General features: G+C 34.7%; 1 protein-coding gene across 3 annotated transcripts in view; it reads right to left on the reverse strand.

Moving 5' to 3' along the window:
* LOC149564443 (mediator of RNA polymerase II transcription subunit) overlaps positions 1-19,254 on the reverse strand; it is a 381,382-nt gene that overhangs the window by 335,285 nt on the left and 26,843 nt on the right. For all 3 annotated transcript variants that reach the window (XM_089817990.1, XM_089817989.1, XM_089817991.1), the window contains exons 3-4: positions 7,308-7,407; positions 6,087-7,073 (exon numbers count right to left, since the gene is read on the reverse strand). In XM_089817990.1, coding sequence (XP_089674116.1) covers positions 6,087-7,073; positions 7,308-7,407 — 1,087 coding nt within the window. The remainder of the gene's footprint in view (positions 1-6,086; positions 7,074-7,307; positions 7,408-19,254) is intronic.

Here is a 19,254-nt window from a genome sequence, read left to right on the forward strand (position 1 = left end):
CCTACGATTGGAAGGAAATGACGATCTGGATTCAGTAAATGGTCTTTACCACTGGCAAATAGAGGATTACGAGCTCTTTCCAAGTTGTAATATGCTAAGGATCGACGAAGGTAAGAAAGAAGAAGGAAATGAATGTCCGAAGGAACACAAAGAAGCCGAAGGAGGAAATGACTGTCCGAAGAAACACAGAGAAGCCGACGGAGGAAATGAATGAAGGAACACGGAGAAGCCGAAAGAAGAAATGAATGTTCAAAGCAACACAGAGAAGCCGAAGAAGAAAACGAGGATATGACTAAAGCTGAAGGACAGAACATACAGTACGAACCCAAAAGAAAGAAAGTTTCTACTGTACGACTGCGCAGGAAGAAAGTATTATGTCGAACCACAGATATAGCAGAAAGGTACCGGCAACAAGAAAGACACGATATGGTCTGCACAAGCAACAAAGAGGAAGGGTTCAATAAAAGTTGTAGCATTACAGAGTGAATGTGTTATTGACGGACAGAAGGAGCAGCTGACAAAGTCCATGGTAGCGAGCTTCGAGAACAAACTGGGCGATATGGAGATGATACAGAACAGGCGTAGCAAGTTTCAACTCGGACAATGGGTGTTGAAGTACAACGACCAGAATGAGATCAAACCAGGCAAGTTCAAAGTTAAGTGGGTCGGGCCGTATCAGATCCGGGAAGTAGGGGACAATGGAGCAATAAAATTATGGACTTTGGATGGACAGGAAGTGCTTCAAGCGGTGAATGGCTCGAAGCTAAAGGTATACCACGGCCGAAATACTTCTGCGTCAGGGAATGACCTTCGGGCGACCCCTTCGTCGTTGCAGACCAATGATGCCGACGGTTGAAGGGAAAACTGACTTTGTTGTTGAAAAAAATAAATAAATAAATTTTTTTTAAAAAGAGAGAAAAAAGCACCGTAAGATTTTCAGGGAAAAGTATCGTACGGTGTCATATCTGAAGGGAAAGGTACCGTACGGTTTTAGATGTACGGTTTTTTAATGCAGTGTACGGTTTTTAAAGTGTTGTACTGTTTTTAAAAGTGTTGTACGGAATTCATAGTGAAGGAAGGAGTGTCGTACGGCTTCCATAAGCACCGTACGGATTTCTTAGTGGATGGAAGAATACCGTACTGCTTCCTTATGTGCCGTACAATTTTCAGGGAAAGGAGTGTCGTACGGCTTCATACTTGAAGGAGAGACTACCGTACGGTTTTCCACATCTGGAGGATGATGTATGGTTTTTCAAATAATTTAATGTGTAGTACGGTTTTCAAATTTGAAATACGGTTTTATAGACAAGGTACAGTTTTCATAACTGAAGGCAGGTGTACGGTTTTAGTGTAGTACGATTTTTAAAGAGCTGCATATTGTAACATTGGGACCACCATACGGATTTTAATAGAGAAGGGTAGCGTACGGAATTTGGAAGTAATGATAGCGTACGGAAATTACAATTTAGAATGCGAGGTAATTGTACGGATTTTTCAAGCATATCATGTGTACGGATTTGGATTGCAAGATTACAAATTCTGAAGAGTGGGGTTTTTGCGTACAGCTTCTACTTGCTATTTGATAGCACAGAAGGGTGACAGGAGGTTTTCTACCAAAAAAAAAAAAAACGTCGACAAATCAAGAATGCTCAAAATGAGTATCAGATGATGCCACAGGGTAGAGAAAGAACCAACGATTGCCAAAAAGAGTGTAGAATCGGCAGAAAATGACAGAAATGGTGTGTTCCGTGCAGTTTTGTGTGGGTTTCAGAGTGCTAGTTTGGTCTGCCCCAGGACCCCGCGGGGGCGCTGCCCCTTGACCCTGCCAGGGGCATTGCCCCTTGGACCCCCAGTCGTTGCGGATATCAGTCGTGGGAGTCTGACCAGTTGAGAAGACTTGGAGTTGCTGCAGGCATGGAGTGTCTTTCTACCAGAGGCACTGAGAGTAGGTGTTGGCCGTGAGGCTGTCTTGGTGGATGCTTAAAGAGCTCGGGAGGAGCTAATCATCCAATTGGAGGCAGTGCAACGACACTTGGCTCAGAGTACCGAGGAGTTGGAAGCAGAGAAAGTAGCACAGGTGGCTATCAAGGTCAGCTTGAGGAGTCAGTATTGTGTTAGCAAAGGCTATAGATGCAACGGGATGAATGTGAAAGTGATGTGGCAAATCAATATTGTTGTATTTGTTGTTTGAGTTTTGTTTTGTTGTCGTTAGGAGACGACTTTTCTTTTTAGGGGGGATGATGTCGTCGGTAGAAATTGTGTATCGGCCGACGGGTCCCTTTGGAAAGGAAATTGTGTATCAGTCGACGGGTCCCTTCGGAAAGGTTCTTGTTATGTAGCCGACGGGTCCCTTCGGAAAGGTTTTTGTTATATAGCGAACATAATGTATCTGGCCGACGGATACCTTCGGGAAGGTTCTTCGGAAAGTATTTATAACCCCTTCGGGAAGCATTGTATTCATCTTATCATCATATCTTACCATTGAAGCATAATGTACTGTGGGCATATGCGAATAATAATAAGAGTTATGTTGTTTGCTGTTCATGTTCATATTCATTGTCTGTTTCTTAATTAATCTATGCGGTAAACAATTTTTGGAAGACTTTGTGGAAGAAGATGGGTATTGAGCTGAAGTTCAGTTCTACATTCCATCCACAAACAGATGGATAGACAGAGGTTATGAATAGAAGCTTGGAAAATTTGCTAAGATGTTTAGTTGGGAATAAGCCAAGTAATTGGGAGATGGTATTGGCACAAGCTGAATTTGCATATAATAATTCTGTGAATAGAAGTATAGGGAAGACACCTTTTGAGATTGTTACCGGAATGCATCCTAGGGGTATATCAGATTTGAGAGATGTTGCTGGTGAAGAAAAGAAAAGCACTGTAGGAGAAGAATTTGCTGATTTTATGGAGTCTTTGCATAAGGAAGTGAAGTTGAGGTTGGAACAAAGCAATCATAAGTATAAGGAGAATGCTGATCAGTCTCGAAGACACCATGATTTTCAAGTTGGTGATGAGGTGATGGTTCATCTAAAGAAAGGAAAATTCCCAGTTGGAACATACAGTAAGCTAAAGATGAAGAAATTTGGACCTTGTAAGATTTTGAAAAAGTTTGACAGTGGTAATGCTTATAAAGTTGAGTTACCTGATGACATGGATATATCTCTTATATTCAATATTGTTGATTTGTATAAGTGTCATGAGTCAGATGACGAAGTTGTTGTATTCGAAGATTATCCTAAGAAGCAGATTGAAGAAGTTGAGCAGATATTGGATCAGAGAGTTGGCAGGAGCACAAGAGGAAAAGATTACTATGAATATTTGGTAAAGTGGAAGAACAGGCCTATTGAAGATGCTTCGTGGATTTCGAAATCTGAGTTGGATGCCACTCAGATTGTGGCATTTCAATGATTCAGGAGAATCATTTCTTTCAACCCCGGTTGTCTGATGTAGGAGCATCCTGGGTTGCCTTGTTATCCTGCTCATTTTGTTCATTCTGCATGTTGATACCGAGTTACCCAGTGTTTGCCAACTGACTCTTCATTAACCTAGTTACCCAGTGTTCGCCAAGTGACTCTTCATTAACCTAGTTACCCAGTGTTCGCCAAGTGACTCTTTATTAACCGAGTTACCTAGTGTTCGCCAAGTGACTCTTCATTAACCTAATTACCCAGTGTTCGCCAAGTGACTCTTCATTAACCGAGTTACCCAGTGTTCGCCAAGTGACTCTTCATTAACCGAGTTACTTAGTGTCTGCCAAGTGACTCTTCATTAACCAAGTTACCCAGTGTACACCAAGTGACTCTTCATTAACCGAGTTAACCAGTGTATGCGAAGTGACTCTTCATTAACCAAGTTACCCAGTGTACGCCGAGCGTCAACATTTGAACGTGATTTCTGCAAGCCGACTTGTGGGATTTATTTTGTTCGCGACATTTATGTTAAGATATTTTCTTGGGATGCATCCAAGCCGTTGTTGGGTCAGCCTTCCTCTTATATAATGTTCTAGAATAATCTGTAAGCCATTTTGGCAAGTATATATAGAGTGTTTAGGCTTAGAATTAGGTAAGTTTTTAGAAAGAAGATTAGAGAGCAGAACTGAAAGTGCAAATTTGCAGTTGGATCACTGAATGTGAATGTATTTGTAATTGGCCGTAACCCAGAAGGCCTTACAGTTGGGCATGTATGAAGATATTTTGATGAATCAATAAAAGTATTTCACTTTTCTTCCTCCTTTGGTTGTTGTTCTTTGTGTTCGCTTCCATTGTGTTAACTCTTGCAGCATGGTTTGGATAGTTGGGTAAGCCTTTGGCCCTAGTTATTCACCCTTTGCCTGCGTCACGGACATATTGACTCAAAGGGAGTAGATCATGTTGAGAAGGTTTCTCTAATGATCAATAAATTGTAAACAGTTAAAAGGATTGTGATTTATGAATATTGGTCATAACTATATGGGCCTATGCCCTGTGTACATGATGAGGAAATGACAATTTCCAAATGATTATAACTTGTATTTGCAAAAGTTATTGTAAAGTGACAATCTTAAAATAACTTCATTCAAATGTCAAATGAGTTTACATTCAAATGTCAAATGAGTTGACATCTAAGAAACTAGAAAGTCAAATAAATTGACTTTCAAATGTCAAATGAGTTGAAATTTGCCAAATGAATTGACATTCAATAAATGGAGAAGTCAAATGAGTTGACATTCCAAAAACCATTTTTTACATTCAGGTAATATGTTATTCATATTGCGTATGAATCTTGTTTATCCTCCCTAGCTAAATGGGACTATTAATGTTTGGTAGCTTTAGTTGGATAAACTATAGTGCAAATATATATATAAGTGTGAGATATAATTTATATATATATATATATATATATATATATATATATATATATATATATATATATATATATATATATATATATATATATATATATATAAGATATTTGTTTGTCATTATATTAATTAAATACTAATGAATAGGCATGTCCCATGAAGAGACATGTCTATCCATACTTCATCCTATATTAGAGAGACGGGTGCCATTTGGAAAGCACATACCAAACATTATGGTAGCGCTATTCATATTGTGCCCTGTGAAGGGACATGTCTATCCATACTTCATCCTATATTAGAGAGATGGCTGTCATTTCGAAAGCACATACCAAACATTATGGTAGTGCTATTCATAGTTTATTGACATTCAATAAACGAGGAAGTCAAATGAGTTGACATTCCAGAAACCATTTTTTACATTGAGGTAATATGTTATTCATATTGTGTATGAATCTTGTTTATCCTCCCTAGCTAAATAAGACTGTTAATGTTTGGTAGCTTTAGTTGGATAAACTATAGTGCAAATATATATATAAGTGTGAGATATAATACATATATATATTGATATATTAAATATATGAGATATTTATTTGTCATTATATTAATTAAATACTAATGAATAGGCATGTCCCGTGAAGGAACATGTCTATCCATATTTCTTCCTATATTAGAGAGATGGCTGCTATTTGGAAAGCACATACCAAACATTATGGTAGTGCTATTACATTTGCAGCAGATATGGGAATATCAACAAGACCTTTCTGTGCATGCCATTCATGGTTGTCAACTAATGATTGGTGCATGCATTCTGTAATAAATGTTTTGGCTAATATATGTTTCTCATTGGAAAGTATTTCAATAATTAGCGTTAAGACCATTACTAACTTCGGTCAATATATGCTATGCATCAGATAGCAACACAATTTTGAAAGTAAGCATGCAATGAGTAAGATAAACCAATATTAGAAGTCGACTATAATATTAATATTCCTCAACAGTAGAGATTTCCAATAAATTCAATGTAACAAATGCAAGTCCTGGAGAATATGTCCATGACTTAAGCTAATGCACAGAAATACAAGTAAAGCATATTTTTAATATTAAATGCTTTTGGGCACATATTTTTCTGCAGAACATATACTAATCTGGTATAAAGAAAATCCAACATATAAACAAAGCATGTTTACTATTTTATGTTAAAAAAACTATATGAAAAATCAAGGAAAGTTGGCACTTGTACCTCTCCATGTAATGGCTCCCCAAGAACACTCGGATATGTAAGAGGTGCAGAGCGAATTGTTTGCAATGGCTCTCCAGGAATGCTTGGATATATCTGAGCTGCAATCCGGAGTGTGGCAAAAGAAGGACAATGTAGATGTTGATCTAACATTTGTGTATGGATAGCAATTTTATCCCGTCTTCTATGGATTTCTAGGATCAAAGCAAATAAGGCCTCATCATCTGGTATATTATCTACAAACTGTATACCACTGTGTAACAGCTCATAGAAAGGTATTCGACATCTATCCTCATCCACTAAAGCCCACACAACACTCAAGGAACTATGCAGCCAGCTAGAAGAGGATCTCTCAAATCTTTGAATATTCATATTATCATGTTCATCACTCATATTTTGTTGTCTTGGATTCCAGTTAAGCAGCCAACTAAGCATGTGAGAAAATATATCAGAATGAGTAATTGGTTTTAGATTATGTTCAAGTCCAGCTAGTATAATCTTACAAACAATTTGCCGGAGAGAACTCATTACAGAACACTTTGAGAGACCAACACCTCTTGAAAGTATTTGTTGTCCACTGTAGGATGGATCGGACCCCTTAACTGGAGATTGATAGACAGATGTTGCTCCATCAACCAGCCCAGGGGGAGGTGTCCCAATAATATTCAGTGAAGTCAATGGAGAAGCCGGATTGGAAGATTGTGCCATTGATGAATTAGGAAGAGTTGAATTTGGAATTGTGCTCCCTGCTGCTCCCGAGCTGGCAGATGGGGTACCAACATTCATTTGGCCACTTTGGTTAGGCGAAGTTTCTGCTGCAGACACCGCAGAAAGGAGAGATGGCAGAAATGAATCCCAATTTATGAAATTTATGCTAGACAGCATTTGCAAAGCAAACAGAAGAAAATCCGCTTGAAGTGTGTGACTGCTGCATTGCACAATTAAAGCAAAAAGTACCGACTCTGTTGCTGACCGCAACTGTTCCTGATCCTGAAATTGATAAACAACACTTTCAGACCATATCAATATAGATGGAATATCATGCATAGTCCTATCAGATTCTACCTTTAAGCCAAATATGAACTGCCAATTGCAAAGGAGAAGAGATTAGATGATAAGGCAAAAAACATCATGTCAAACTCTTCAAATGTACAAAACAAATTGGCATTCATAAAAGAGAACAGAAGGAAATGCTTAATGATTGAGAAGTGTTTCAAATCTTACCAAAAATTGGGCTTGAAGTTGCTGAAAATTTAGGAGAAACTGCTCATTTCTTGGTGGTAGATCTCTGTTGATGGCAGTGACCCGTTTGCGGAGTTGAAGTCTAATTGTACAAAGTGCTTAAAAAAATTAGAATAAACCTAATACAATTTGATTTGCTACAAAGTCCTTCAATAAAAACTTGTAAACTTTTTTTATTAATGAATAAAGGTCAATATAGTTTATCAAAGATGTCATAACTACTTATTCTTGAAAAGTTGCTCACATAATGTAAATATTGTTTGCTGCTTAAAACCAATAAACCTAATACAATTTTCTTTGCTACTACGGCCTTCAATAAAAACTTGTAAACTTTTTATTAATGAATAAAGGTCAGAACATACTCATAGTTTATCAAAGATGTCATAACTACCTATTCTTGAAAACTTGCCCACATAACGTAAATAGAATAAATAAAGACACTTGAAACATCTTTGTCTAGCAAACAATAAGTATATCTAACTCAATTTGACAAATTTCTGCAAAGTTACGTATCTGATGCTGATGGAGATCATTTTGTTGGCTAAAAGTTTTGTAAGTCACAATGACCAAAACTTGCAAAATTATGACTTTAGGCAATGTCTCATGATATTTCTCTTTCCTCTCAGCAACGAGAGAGGCTCCCTTCCTAACGTAGGTGGCTTCAACAAGAACTTAACAAAAATTACAAAAATGACAGTTTTCTAAATCAATTCCTCTTTTTCAGAAATGATTTGCAAACAATTACAACTTTCAAATTTAACAAATGTTAATGTTGTAGCTTCAGTCAGATTGAATTGTAATAGAGTTGATTCCCAATGGATATATATATATATATATATATATATATATATATATATATATATATATATATATATATATATATATATTGTTGTTAATAATGTCTAATGAAATTAACTTACCATAACCAATATTGATTAACATAGAGACATGTGTAATGTCCCCTTTTTCTTGGGCATTATAATTCAGTGTTGCAGGCTCACTTCGCCTAGGTTTCGGAGGCAAAAAAGTTCTTTACGTGGTTCAGTTCGAGGTTTGGCCTAAACTTTTCTAATTTCAAACCCATCAAAGCGGTTTTGGCAGGTTGTCGAGATGCTTACTAGTTTTAGTAAGTAAACAAAGCACAGTATTTTCGGTATCTCAGTGTTGGTTTGGAAGTGTCTTGCCGCGAGCTTTCCAACGAGCTATTGCACGTAATTATCTAAGTTCATTTGGTCGGCTATTTTAATATCTGATGATTATATGGTTTACTGACTAAGTGACTATTAAAGTTCATTTCACTTGTCACTTTATTTAAAAAGGTACTGTGTTCACTTAAGTGACTAAAGGACCAAAAAGTGTTTTATCCCACATTGCTTAAAAGAGTGTGCATCACATTGGGAAAAGTGTTAAAGGTACAATAGGCTCAACATGTGGATGTAATGAAGATATAATATTTAAAACAAATGTTAATCTGGGAGCTGGAAACAGTTGTTGGTTATCTCTTCAAGGACGCAAACCCTTGAAGAAGCTTTGAAGGTTGAACGCAAACCTAGCCTTCTTACAAGTTTTATCTACATTTGTCAATCTGACTATTTTTACTGTTTATATGATTGGATCATTTGGATAGTTGCATGCTATTGTATTGCTGTTGTATAATACAGTAACGCATTTGGTGGTTATTTGAGTTAATTCCTAGTTTATATATGTACTTACTGAATATTGGAGAAATAAACAAAGTTTTCTGAGTTTCCTTGTATGCAAATCTACTGGTTATAAATCGATTATAGTTCTGGAATTTATATCAAGGATTGGATATCTATTTGGTTTTAAATCTGCACTTTAATATCAAGGGTTTTTGGGAAAATATCCAGAAAGGGACATTACAACATATCTCTTCTACTCATATTTATATGCATTGAGATCTGCACTTGGAAAACATATAACATATAGATAATGTCATTACATTTCCAATGATCTTGAAAATTAACATGGTATCAGCACTAGGCTGCAAATGTAAGAAAGTGATTTTGGTGAGAAATTGAAATTTTTTTTATCTCACTGCAAAAGCCATATTCATCAGTGAATATATGAGGATTCAATTATCAGGGGCGCGGCCTGCATTATTTCCAGAATTTGAAGTTTAATATTTTTACACCTTGCCATCAAGGATCTTCAGTAGCAGATATCAAATTTTAAATTTAATTTGCTTGTGATTACTAGCAGTTGGGCATTTCATAATTTAGGCTGGCAGTTACTTTATTAAATATTGGATTGGGCATCTGTCTGCTGCTCTTATACCAACGAAAGCATTGTGGAGCTGAGCCATGTTGTGGTTATCTGGGCGTATAAAAATTGTCTTTTTTGAAGCTCAGTGTGGAGAGGATATTAATCATTTAGCTGGTTACTAGTGAAGTTGCCAAATGCAAGTTCTATAAAGATGACACCATATTCAAGATCATATTACAGGAGGAGTATCAAATTTAATATTGCCGAAGTTTTGGCATTAACATTGGTAAAATAATGATGATGTTGCTTCTGGATTCGATTGTGTAAGTTTTTTTATCATCGACGTTTCGGATCACACTCTGTGATCCATAATCAACGTTTTGGTAAAATAATCGGACTTTATAAGGACGGTTTATGCTGTGATATCTCCCAGCGGCTTCCTTAATAAATTTTATTGGATTGTTCTTTATGTATTTTATTTGTGATGATGGAGACAATTATTTGTAAAGGATACAAGTCTTGAATATACTACACCAAGCAAAGTTAAGACAAACACAACATAAAGTTTGATTTTGTCAAAATATTTTATTTGGGCCTAATAATGCTTGTGTCAACACTTATATTTATTTTTGGACCGATATGTGTTTGTCAAGGCTTAAGCGCTTGTCATACACACCTGCAGGGAACTTAGATATTTCTTAAGGTGCACAAGGAGGTAGATAAATCTTTATCTACAACTATAGTTTGAAAGATTAAAAATTTCTCCTGGATGCATCCAAATATTTGTCCTTCGTTTGGCATGACGCATATCGATGAAAATCAAACCTTGGTGACATTGATGATGATCATTTGTGGGAGTAGATTGTCGTGAGTTTTCATTAAATGAAGAATATTGTGTGGGGCCAGCAAATATATAATACGAAGAAATTAAGGAATATAAATTTCTGTCTTATGTCTCCAGTGATTTAACAGTTCACATCATATGGAAGACACGGGTTGTTTAATGGAAACAATGATGAACATTGAGAGAGAGGAGTTTAGAGTAAACACGACTGGTGATCATTGTTAGATTTTAAGCAGCGATTTATATTGATAACAGAAACTCTTCATCCATTGGAATACCCTGTAAATTATTTAAGCAACATGATCAGTGAATAAATCAAGATAATGAACTCAACATTTTCAGGTCTTCAATATCTTCTGCGATTGATACAACATCTAATATTTATCTGAGGTCTGAATGGAGTGCATTCTGCCCATCATTGAATGCCGCATATCTGAACATTGTGTGGAGTACCAAAACTTTCTAATTTTGGCATGTGTCTCCGAAGTTGCTTAGGGCCATAGTTCGAGACTTAAAAAGACATTTGGTGCCTCTATAATCTACTGAGCTAGTTTGGAGTATGAAAAGAGTTTACAAGTAGTGGGTTGGAATCAGTTAGTTGTTGAGTAAGTTAAAAAAAAACACAAAAGATAAGTTCTGTAGAAAGGATCCAAGAATTAAGGGGAGCCTATTTTTGCTGCTATAAAATATCTCCTCCAACATTATAAAACAATATATTAGCTGGGCATCTGTTCATCATTTATGTTCATTGCTACTATAGATAACATTTTGTGTATGTTCATTGATGCTCCATCTTCCAGAATTATAAAGACCGAGGATTGTTCAATATAAGTCAAAGATATTCCAGAGTTCCCATATCTTAAATATATAAACAAAAGGTGGGTCCTGAATGAAAATTATACTTCGTGATATTAGAGTATGTCTAAATGATTAAACATATATAAAGACAAATCTAGAAGCATTGTGGATCTTTCAGTCTATTCTGTGGCGCTATACAAAGTTTTTTGTTAAGACCTTGCATTTGTGATAATTGCAAGTGGCATCTAAACACATAGAAGGGTCTAGACATCAGGAAGTACAATAGTGATATATCAAAAATTATTCAAGTTGACTAGATTTGCATATGAGAATGTGATGATAATTGAGGAGCATATTGGGTGTTTCCTTTTGCTATGAGCAAGTTGCATACATCATTTTGCTGATAGTCAATCTCTTTCCAGCACAAATTTTCTAATATCTGAACACTATAAGGAAAATTGTGACAGTTCAAACTCCTGATGGAAGTGTTATGTGTGTCATCCAAAATATATGCTTAATCTTTACAGATTTTTCATGGGCATTTATGTCTCAAGGATGCCAAGAAAGCTCTAAATAATGGATAAGTGGGAATTTTACATTGTTGGGGGGAATAATAACCAATGTTCCATTCCCATTGTTTGACAAATGATTATATAGAGGCATTTTCTATTAAGGATATGAACCTTCATTAAAGCAACTTGTATCAAGGATGCACAGATAGGTATTCATTAGCTTTGAGTATTACATTTATCTACTCACTACATTCTCTCTTAATTGTATTCGTACTATAAGAGTTATTTGGCTTGATCTTTTCTTTTATGTGTAAGGATGTTCTTGTAGGAAAAGAAGGTCAGTAGTTTACACATGCTACCAAATATTGTGTAGGCTCAATCTTATGACAGTACCTTTAAAAGAAGCTTTGATCTAGAATTCATTAGTCATCTGATGATGTGACTGGATAAAGTGAGGTTTGTGAAGTGAATATCTTTCATGATTGAGATTATGAGTATCCTTTCATATCAAGAGGATGTTTGATACTTCATCAAAGACAACCTTATACAAGGAGCTCAAAAGATATTTAGAGGGAGTCTAAAAATACATACGTGACTACATGATTTTGATGGCCCTACCCCTATGTACATCATGACGAAGTGACCACTTGTTATCAAATAGTCAAAAGATTGATATCAGATTCAGAGGGAGTCTAACAGATTATAACATGCATCCTTGAATGAAGAGAGCTTCTGAAGGAACAACTAGAGGATCTGACTTCCCAAGATTTTTTATTCAAAGGGAGAATTTTGAGGTACAATTCCACGTTAATGAGTTCTCCACGAAAAGTTCTAGTTGAAATTCCTTGTATTGCATTCTTCTTTGTAAGACAAAAGTTTGAGGTGAAAAGCCTTGTTCCACCCTATAGGAGCAACTATGGTGGATCCACCCTTTGACATGGTTCATGGTGGATATCATGTCCTGACTTACTATTTTGCATATGTAGATTATGTCATGAAAGGTGACGTATTTGTGCAGTCACTATTGTAAGGTGACAATCTTGACAATAGCTTGACATATTATCATGATTGACTACATTAAGTTGTTGTCCCGGAGTGTCGGATATCATGATAATTAATGTATCATGATAAACTGTACATTAGGTCCTGAAATGTGTCAAAGATCATGATACTACATTTGTTGTTCTTGAGTTCTTGATCTATTATCGTGATAGACTTCATTAACTTGTTGTGCCGAAATGTGTCAAAGATCATGATAACTAACGTATTACAATAGACTACATTAATTTGATGTCTCGGAGTGTGTCGAAGGTCGTAATACTTGTCATATTGGAGACTACTTTATTTTCCCTAAAATCAAGGTTGTTATATGATAGACTACATTCAGTATTGTCCCAGAGTGTGCCGGCAATCAGATAACTCATGTCTTTTTAGAATATGATATTCTTGTTGATAGGTACCTTGATGTTGATGCCAGTACTCATATCACAAGAATGTGAGATTGATAAGATTGTTCAGAATCAGATCACCATTTTGTGAGATGGTTGTGTTGTTTAAATCCTCCCTCGCTAAGAGAGAGTGTTGATGAAATAGCATTAGTCGTACTATATCTGATTTGATGGATATATGTCAATATCCTTAAATATGTCAGTCCAAGAATATCACATTAAGATGATATCTCTCTATATGCTTGAGACCATGATGTGTTCTATAATAATCCTCCCTAGCTAAGAGGGAGTGTTCATGTTGTAGCTTCAGTCGGATTGAATTGACCTAGAGTTGATTCCCGATGGTTATTGGTTTTTGATTAATCATCAATTAAACATATATATATATATATATATATATATATATATATATATATATATATATATATATATATATATATATATATATATATATATATTATTGTCAATAATGTCTAATGAAATTAACGTACCATAACCAATATTGATTAACATGGAGACATGTCTCTTCTACTCCTGTTTATATGTATTGAGGTCTGCACTTGGAAAACATATAACATATGGATAATGTCATTACATTTCCAGTGATCTTGAAAATTAACAACTAAAAGTGTCTATTGGTAATAAGAACACCATAGACACCAATCTACTTCATGTTGGTGGAACGGTTGTAGAAACCCAAAGTCTCCTACACTTATCCCGAATGAAGATTCAATAATCTGAACAAATGGTGAGGTACAAAATATCTTACCGAAAATTCTCTAATTCTTATGAGTACTTAATACTGAAGCACAAAGTCTTCCAGCCTTAAGTATTTAAAGCCACTATCAACTATTACAGTTTTTATTTTTGCAGCACAAAGTCTTGAAACATTCAAATTGAACTATAATTCTAAATGTAATATCCAACTCAAAGTTTGTGATAGTAAATTCAAATCCCCCTTGCACAAAGCATAAAACTCATAATCAATATTCAAAAAATGTAGTCACAAAACACCTTGAATCAATACGAAGTTTGAAAGCAAGTTGTCTCTTATTGAAAGCAATTTAATCTACATCTATGCACAAAGTCTTAGTGCATATACAAATTGGCAAAGTTTTCTTGCATTGACATTTGATAAAAATTACAATGAGGCTCCCTCCTATATATAGGTGAGGGGCTAAGAGAGAAAGGTGGGATCTTCATATGTACCAAAAATTATCTATGTACTAAATATCTCTCCTAAATATATCTCTGCGGACTTCTCAATACCAAAAATTGTCTCTATACTGCCAATAAAACTGTCTAATAGACAATTTTCTGTCTCTAACTGTAGGATCTTCATATGTACATTATGTCTTTCATCCCTAAGATATATGTTGCCATAAATCACAATCCTAACTCATCCTACTTAGCCATATTGTGTAACGTCCCCATTTCTAAGATTGATTTTAATAATAATAGAGTTAATATACGATTAAACAAATAAATAAATAGCTATTTGGATATAATTTATTCTATGTTTAATAAAAGAAAACCTAATAATAATAATAAATAATAATTATTTAGTAAATTAAAATATTAACTAAATAAAATAATAAACTATATTATATAGTATATTTCATTAATATATATAAAAAGGATTAATTTAACATTATTATATTATTACAATAATATTAAATATAAAGATAAAAAGATTGTATTGCACATAATTATTATTATATAATAAATAATATTTGTGTATGAAATATTAAAATAATGTTAATTATTTCATCACATAATATTCTATTATCATCAAATATATGATTATTACATGTTGAATATTAAATAATTAAAATAAGAGAATGGTCACAACCGTTGAGAAATCATTATCAATCTGGATATTTATATGGTAGATAAAGTAGGAGAAAAGGGGAGGATTATCAATGGGAGATCGGAGCGAACAAGAGGAACGATATGGAATAAATTATCATTTTGCAATATTGGTAGAGGTCAAGCCTCCGACACACACCAAGAAGGGAGCATTCAGAAAGTCATCTCCAGGAGGGAACACAGATGTACAGACACCAATCGCACTCCTCCATCACAACCTATTCATATCGTGGATATTTAGAAGTTTAGAGAATCAGGAAAATTGCACACACACTGGAAGCCTAACACGGAAGAAGAAGAGTCAGCCACGAACTAGCAACATCAGAGAGAATGAATGTCAAACACATACACTCCTGGACTCTTTAAGGAAATATCTTTGGATGTTCTACACAGACAATCAGCAGCAGCGGCAGAAGAAGGAACCAAAAAAACTTCAATTGGGAATGTATATTCATCCGTGGCTGATTGACAGAGAAGGAATAAATCCAATCAATCGTCAAACACAGAGGAAGGACATCAGATTAAGCAAGGGAAGGAAACAAACTCAACCATGAAGACACAGTAAATAAACTCTCAAAGAAAGACGCCATTCATTCTTGCAATAAACACATCCAATGAGAATAAGAAGTCATCTAAGTCAGTATCCCAGACAGATGCGATAAACACTAAAGACAAGAAAGTTTGAGTCATCAAGATCAAATAAGATTAAAAACGATCCAACCATCAGATGGAAGGAAATATAACAGGAGAGGAACCACAAGTAAGGAAATTAAAAATATTCAACAAATAGTTTGGGCATCAGCGATCAACGTTTGAGAGCCAAATCAATGCACAGATTTATTGTATCCAATACAAGGATCAAACACTGATTTGTTAAAAATATATCAGAACTCTTGATTAGAGAGATGCTCGGGAGAAGTGACCGATCAATATGTGGATAACATACCAGTATCATCAAACCAGAAACCCATGTGGAAAAAAGATCTATTACTGATATAAAATACGAAGAAAATACGCGGATATAAATAGAACCAAAATCACTGTCATAGGCTCGTATAAAGAGTATCAGATGCTGCATAAGCAAACTGCAGGATAAGAGGTTAAATGTTTTAAAGAATTGATACCAAATAAACCATTAATTTAAGAATCATCAAATATTGAAGAATAGAACAGAATACTATTCAGTATTCACCATTGCTATATCAATATCAACATGGACTGGAGGTAGTATCGGAATTCATAGATCATGAGCATCATAAGGCATTGAGAAATATTTATAGCCTTTGATAACAATTTCAATAGCAAGCCGATGAATATAAACATACAACAACAATTCACTATGCTTAATAACTTCCACCATACACACCATCAGTGATATTTGCAGCAATAACTATACCTTGAACTCACACGATAAAGAACAATCATTCAGTCATAAAGTCAAGAGGGACGGATTAGGAGATAAGGAATGTGTTTAAGTTGCATCATACAGAAAGAGTCAAGATAGACACCTTTAAAGTTGATCACATCAAAATAGAAATTAAGAATATTATGTCAGATCAATATAGATCACAAATAATGGTAGATAAGGATGGTATTTAAATCAAAGTGAAGGCACTATAAAATAAGTATATTTATATTCTCGTTGAGAAGCAAGTGGGTGGAGTGAGATCGCAGGTAGGCGACATTACAGTGGTATGAAAGCATGATCTTGCCATCCTATAGGGCGGATCTTATACAATGATCGGCATATATTGTCATCAAAGACATGTGAAAGAAGAAGTAAAATAAAGAACACGTAATTCATTCAACCTTGATCAACATCTAACAAATAACATCCATCTGAAGACATAACAATGTACTCAGTAGCATATACAAAAAGAAGAACACCAATAACAAGGACTAGTCAGAGGAAGGATTCAAGAAAGAGGAATTCATAATTTGGCAATATATTCAGATAAATGAGAAAGGACACAACAAGAATATCAATCAAATATATATAAGACCAATCATCAATTTAGTGATCTCTTACAGTTAATGATAAATTCTTGCAGAATATTGAATTTGTTGAGATCGAGAGGAAGAAGAAATAGACTACTCCAAGTAGCCACTGATAAGAGGAAAATAAAGCATACTAATTCCTTGATGGAATTAAGGCAGAGAGATAACCTCAATGAATGACTTCACAAGATATTCCACAATTAAACTCTTAAGGAAGTGAGGCAGGGAATCAAGTATTTTCTGAAGGACAATACATACTATTAAGAAAAATCATATGCCTATGTAAGGATGGATACACCCAGAGGGGATATCCATAAGGCCTAGGACGAGGAAGAACTCCCTCCTAGGAAGGATGGATATATCAAGATCAATTATACATAAGGTCTTAAAGAGAAGCATTGTGAGAAGATGGTGCTTAGTGGAGAGTTGTTCTATTAATTAGAGCCCCAGGAGCTAAGCATCTGATCACAACTTCTCCTTAACAAGGGCTTAAATTGGGAATTAGGATCTTATAAGTAAATGATTTACAAGATTGCATAATGTTCTTATCATGGTTTTGGAGTACTAACATATGATGCAAGTTTATTTGTCAAGGAGTTAGTCACCACTAACTCCAGTAGCACAAAAATGATAATTAGAGGAAGTAATCTACCCAAGATTTTTAAAATGTGGCTGCATTGTATCTACATGCATCAATGTGTATACTTTGTATCTACATCGTGTCTTCATACATTGATTGAATTTTATTTTTTTTGTATGCTTGTATCTTCATATATCCTAGTACATGTTTCTTATATGTTCTATATCAACATACTTTCACATTTTGGATCTCTAAAGTGATTGATCCACTCATAGTCAAGAGAAGAGCACCCTACCGCATTGTGGTTAAGGGTAAATTGCGAAGGGCACCCTACTACAATGTGGTTATGAGAGAACTGCTAGGGCACCCCACTACAAAGTAGAGATTATGTCTTTTAAGGCCTAGAAAAGATAAATCTAGCTTCTACGAACGATGGATATGCCAAGTTTTAGGATATTGATAAAGCCTTGGGAGAAGATAATTGTAATGGGATGGTGAATAGCTTGAGGACTATTCTAGAATGGATAGCTAGAACCCTAGGAGGTCCTCCACAAAGAGCTTGGTACCTCTTTATGAATTCTCCCTGCGTAATACAAGAATTGATCAAGAATCGACATGGAGCAAGGCAATATCTAATAGACAAGGATGAAAGCACCACGATATATCAAGATAAGTTCCTTCTTTAATCATTCTTAGTAATTTAAATCTAATATTGTGATATTTAAATTATATTTATAACTATCAATCCCAAATTGAAATTGTTGTTGCAGGACTATCAATCAAATCACAAGGAAAGAATATTGAATTGCTTGAGGACAAGCAATTTTGGGAACGGCGGACTGTAACATCCCCATTTCTAAGATTGATTTTAATTATAATAGAGTTAATATACGATTAAACAAATAAATAAATAGATATTTAGATATAATGTATTCTGTGTTTAATAAAAGAAAACCTAATAATAATAATAATAATAAAAAATAATTATTTAGTAAATTAAAATATTAACTAAATAAAATAATAAGCTATATTATATAGTATATTTCATTAATATATATAAAAAGGATTAATTTAACATTATTATATTATAATAATAATATTATTAAATATAAAGATAAAAAGATTGTATTGCACATAATTATTATTATATAATAAATAATATTTGTATATGAAATATTAAAATAATGTTAATTATTTCATCACATAATATTCTATTATCATTAAATATATGATTATTACATGTTAAACATTAAATAATTAAAATAGGAGAATGGTCACAACCGTTGAGAAATCATTATCGATCTGGATATTTATATGGTAGATAAAGTAGAAGAAAAGGGGAGGATTATCAATGGGAGATCGGAGCGAACAAGAGGAACGATGTGGAATAAATTATCATTTTGCAATATCAGTAGAGGTCAAGCCTCCGACACACACCAAGAAGGGAGCATTCAGAAAGTCATCTCCAGGAGGGAACACAGATGTATAGACACCAATCGCAGTCCTCCATCACAACCTATTCATATCGTGGATATTTAGAAGTTTAGAGAATCAAGAAAATCACACACACATAGGAAGCCTAACACGGAAGAATAGTCAGCCACGAACTAGCAACATTAAAGAGAATGAATGTCGAACACATACACTCCTAGAC

This window comes from Cupressus sempervirens, chromosome 3 (assembly GCF_028749045.1).
Source record: "Cupressus sempervirens isolate cs-2001-9-10 chromosome 3, ASM2874904v1, whole genome shotgun sequence".
Lineage (NCBI taxonomy): Eukaryota > Viridiplantae > Streptophyta > Pinopsida > Cupressales > Cupressaceae > Cupressus > Cupressus sempervirens.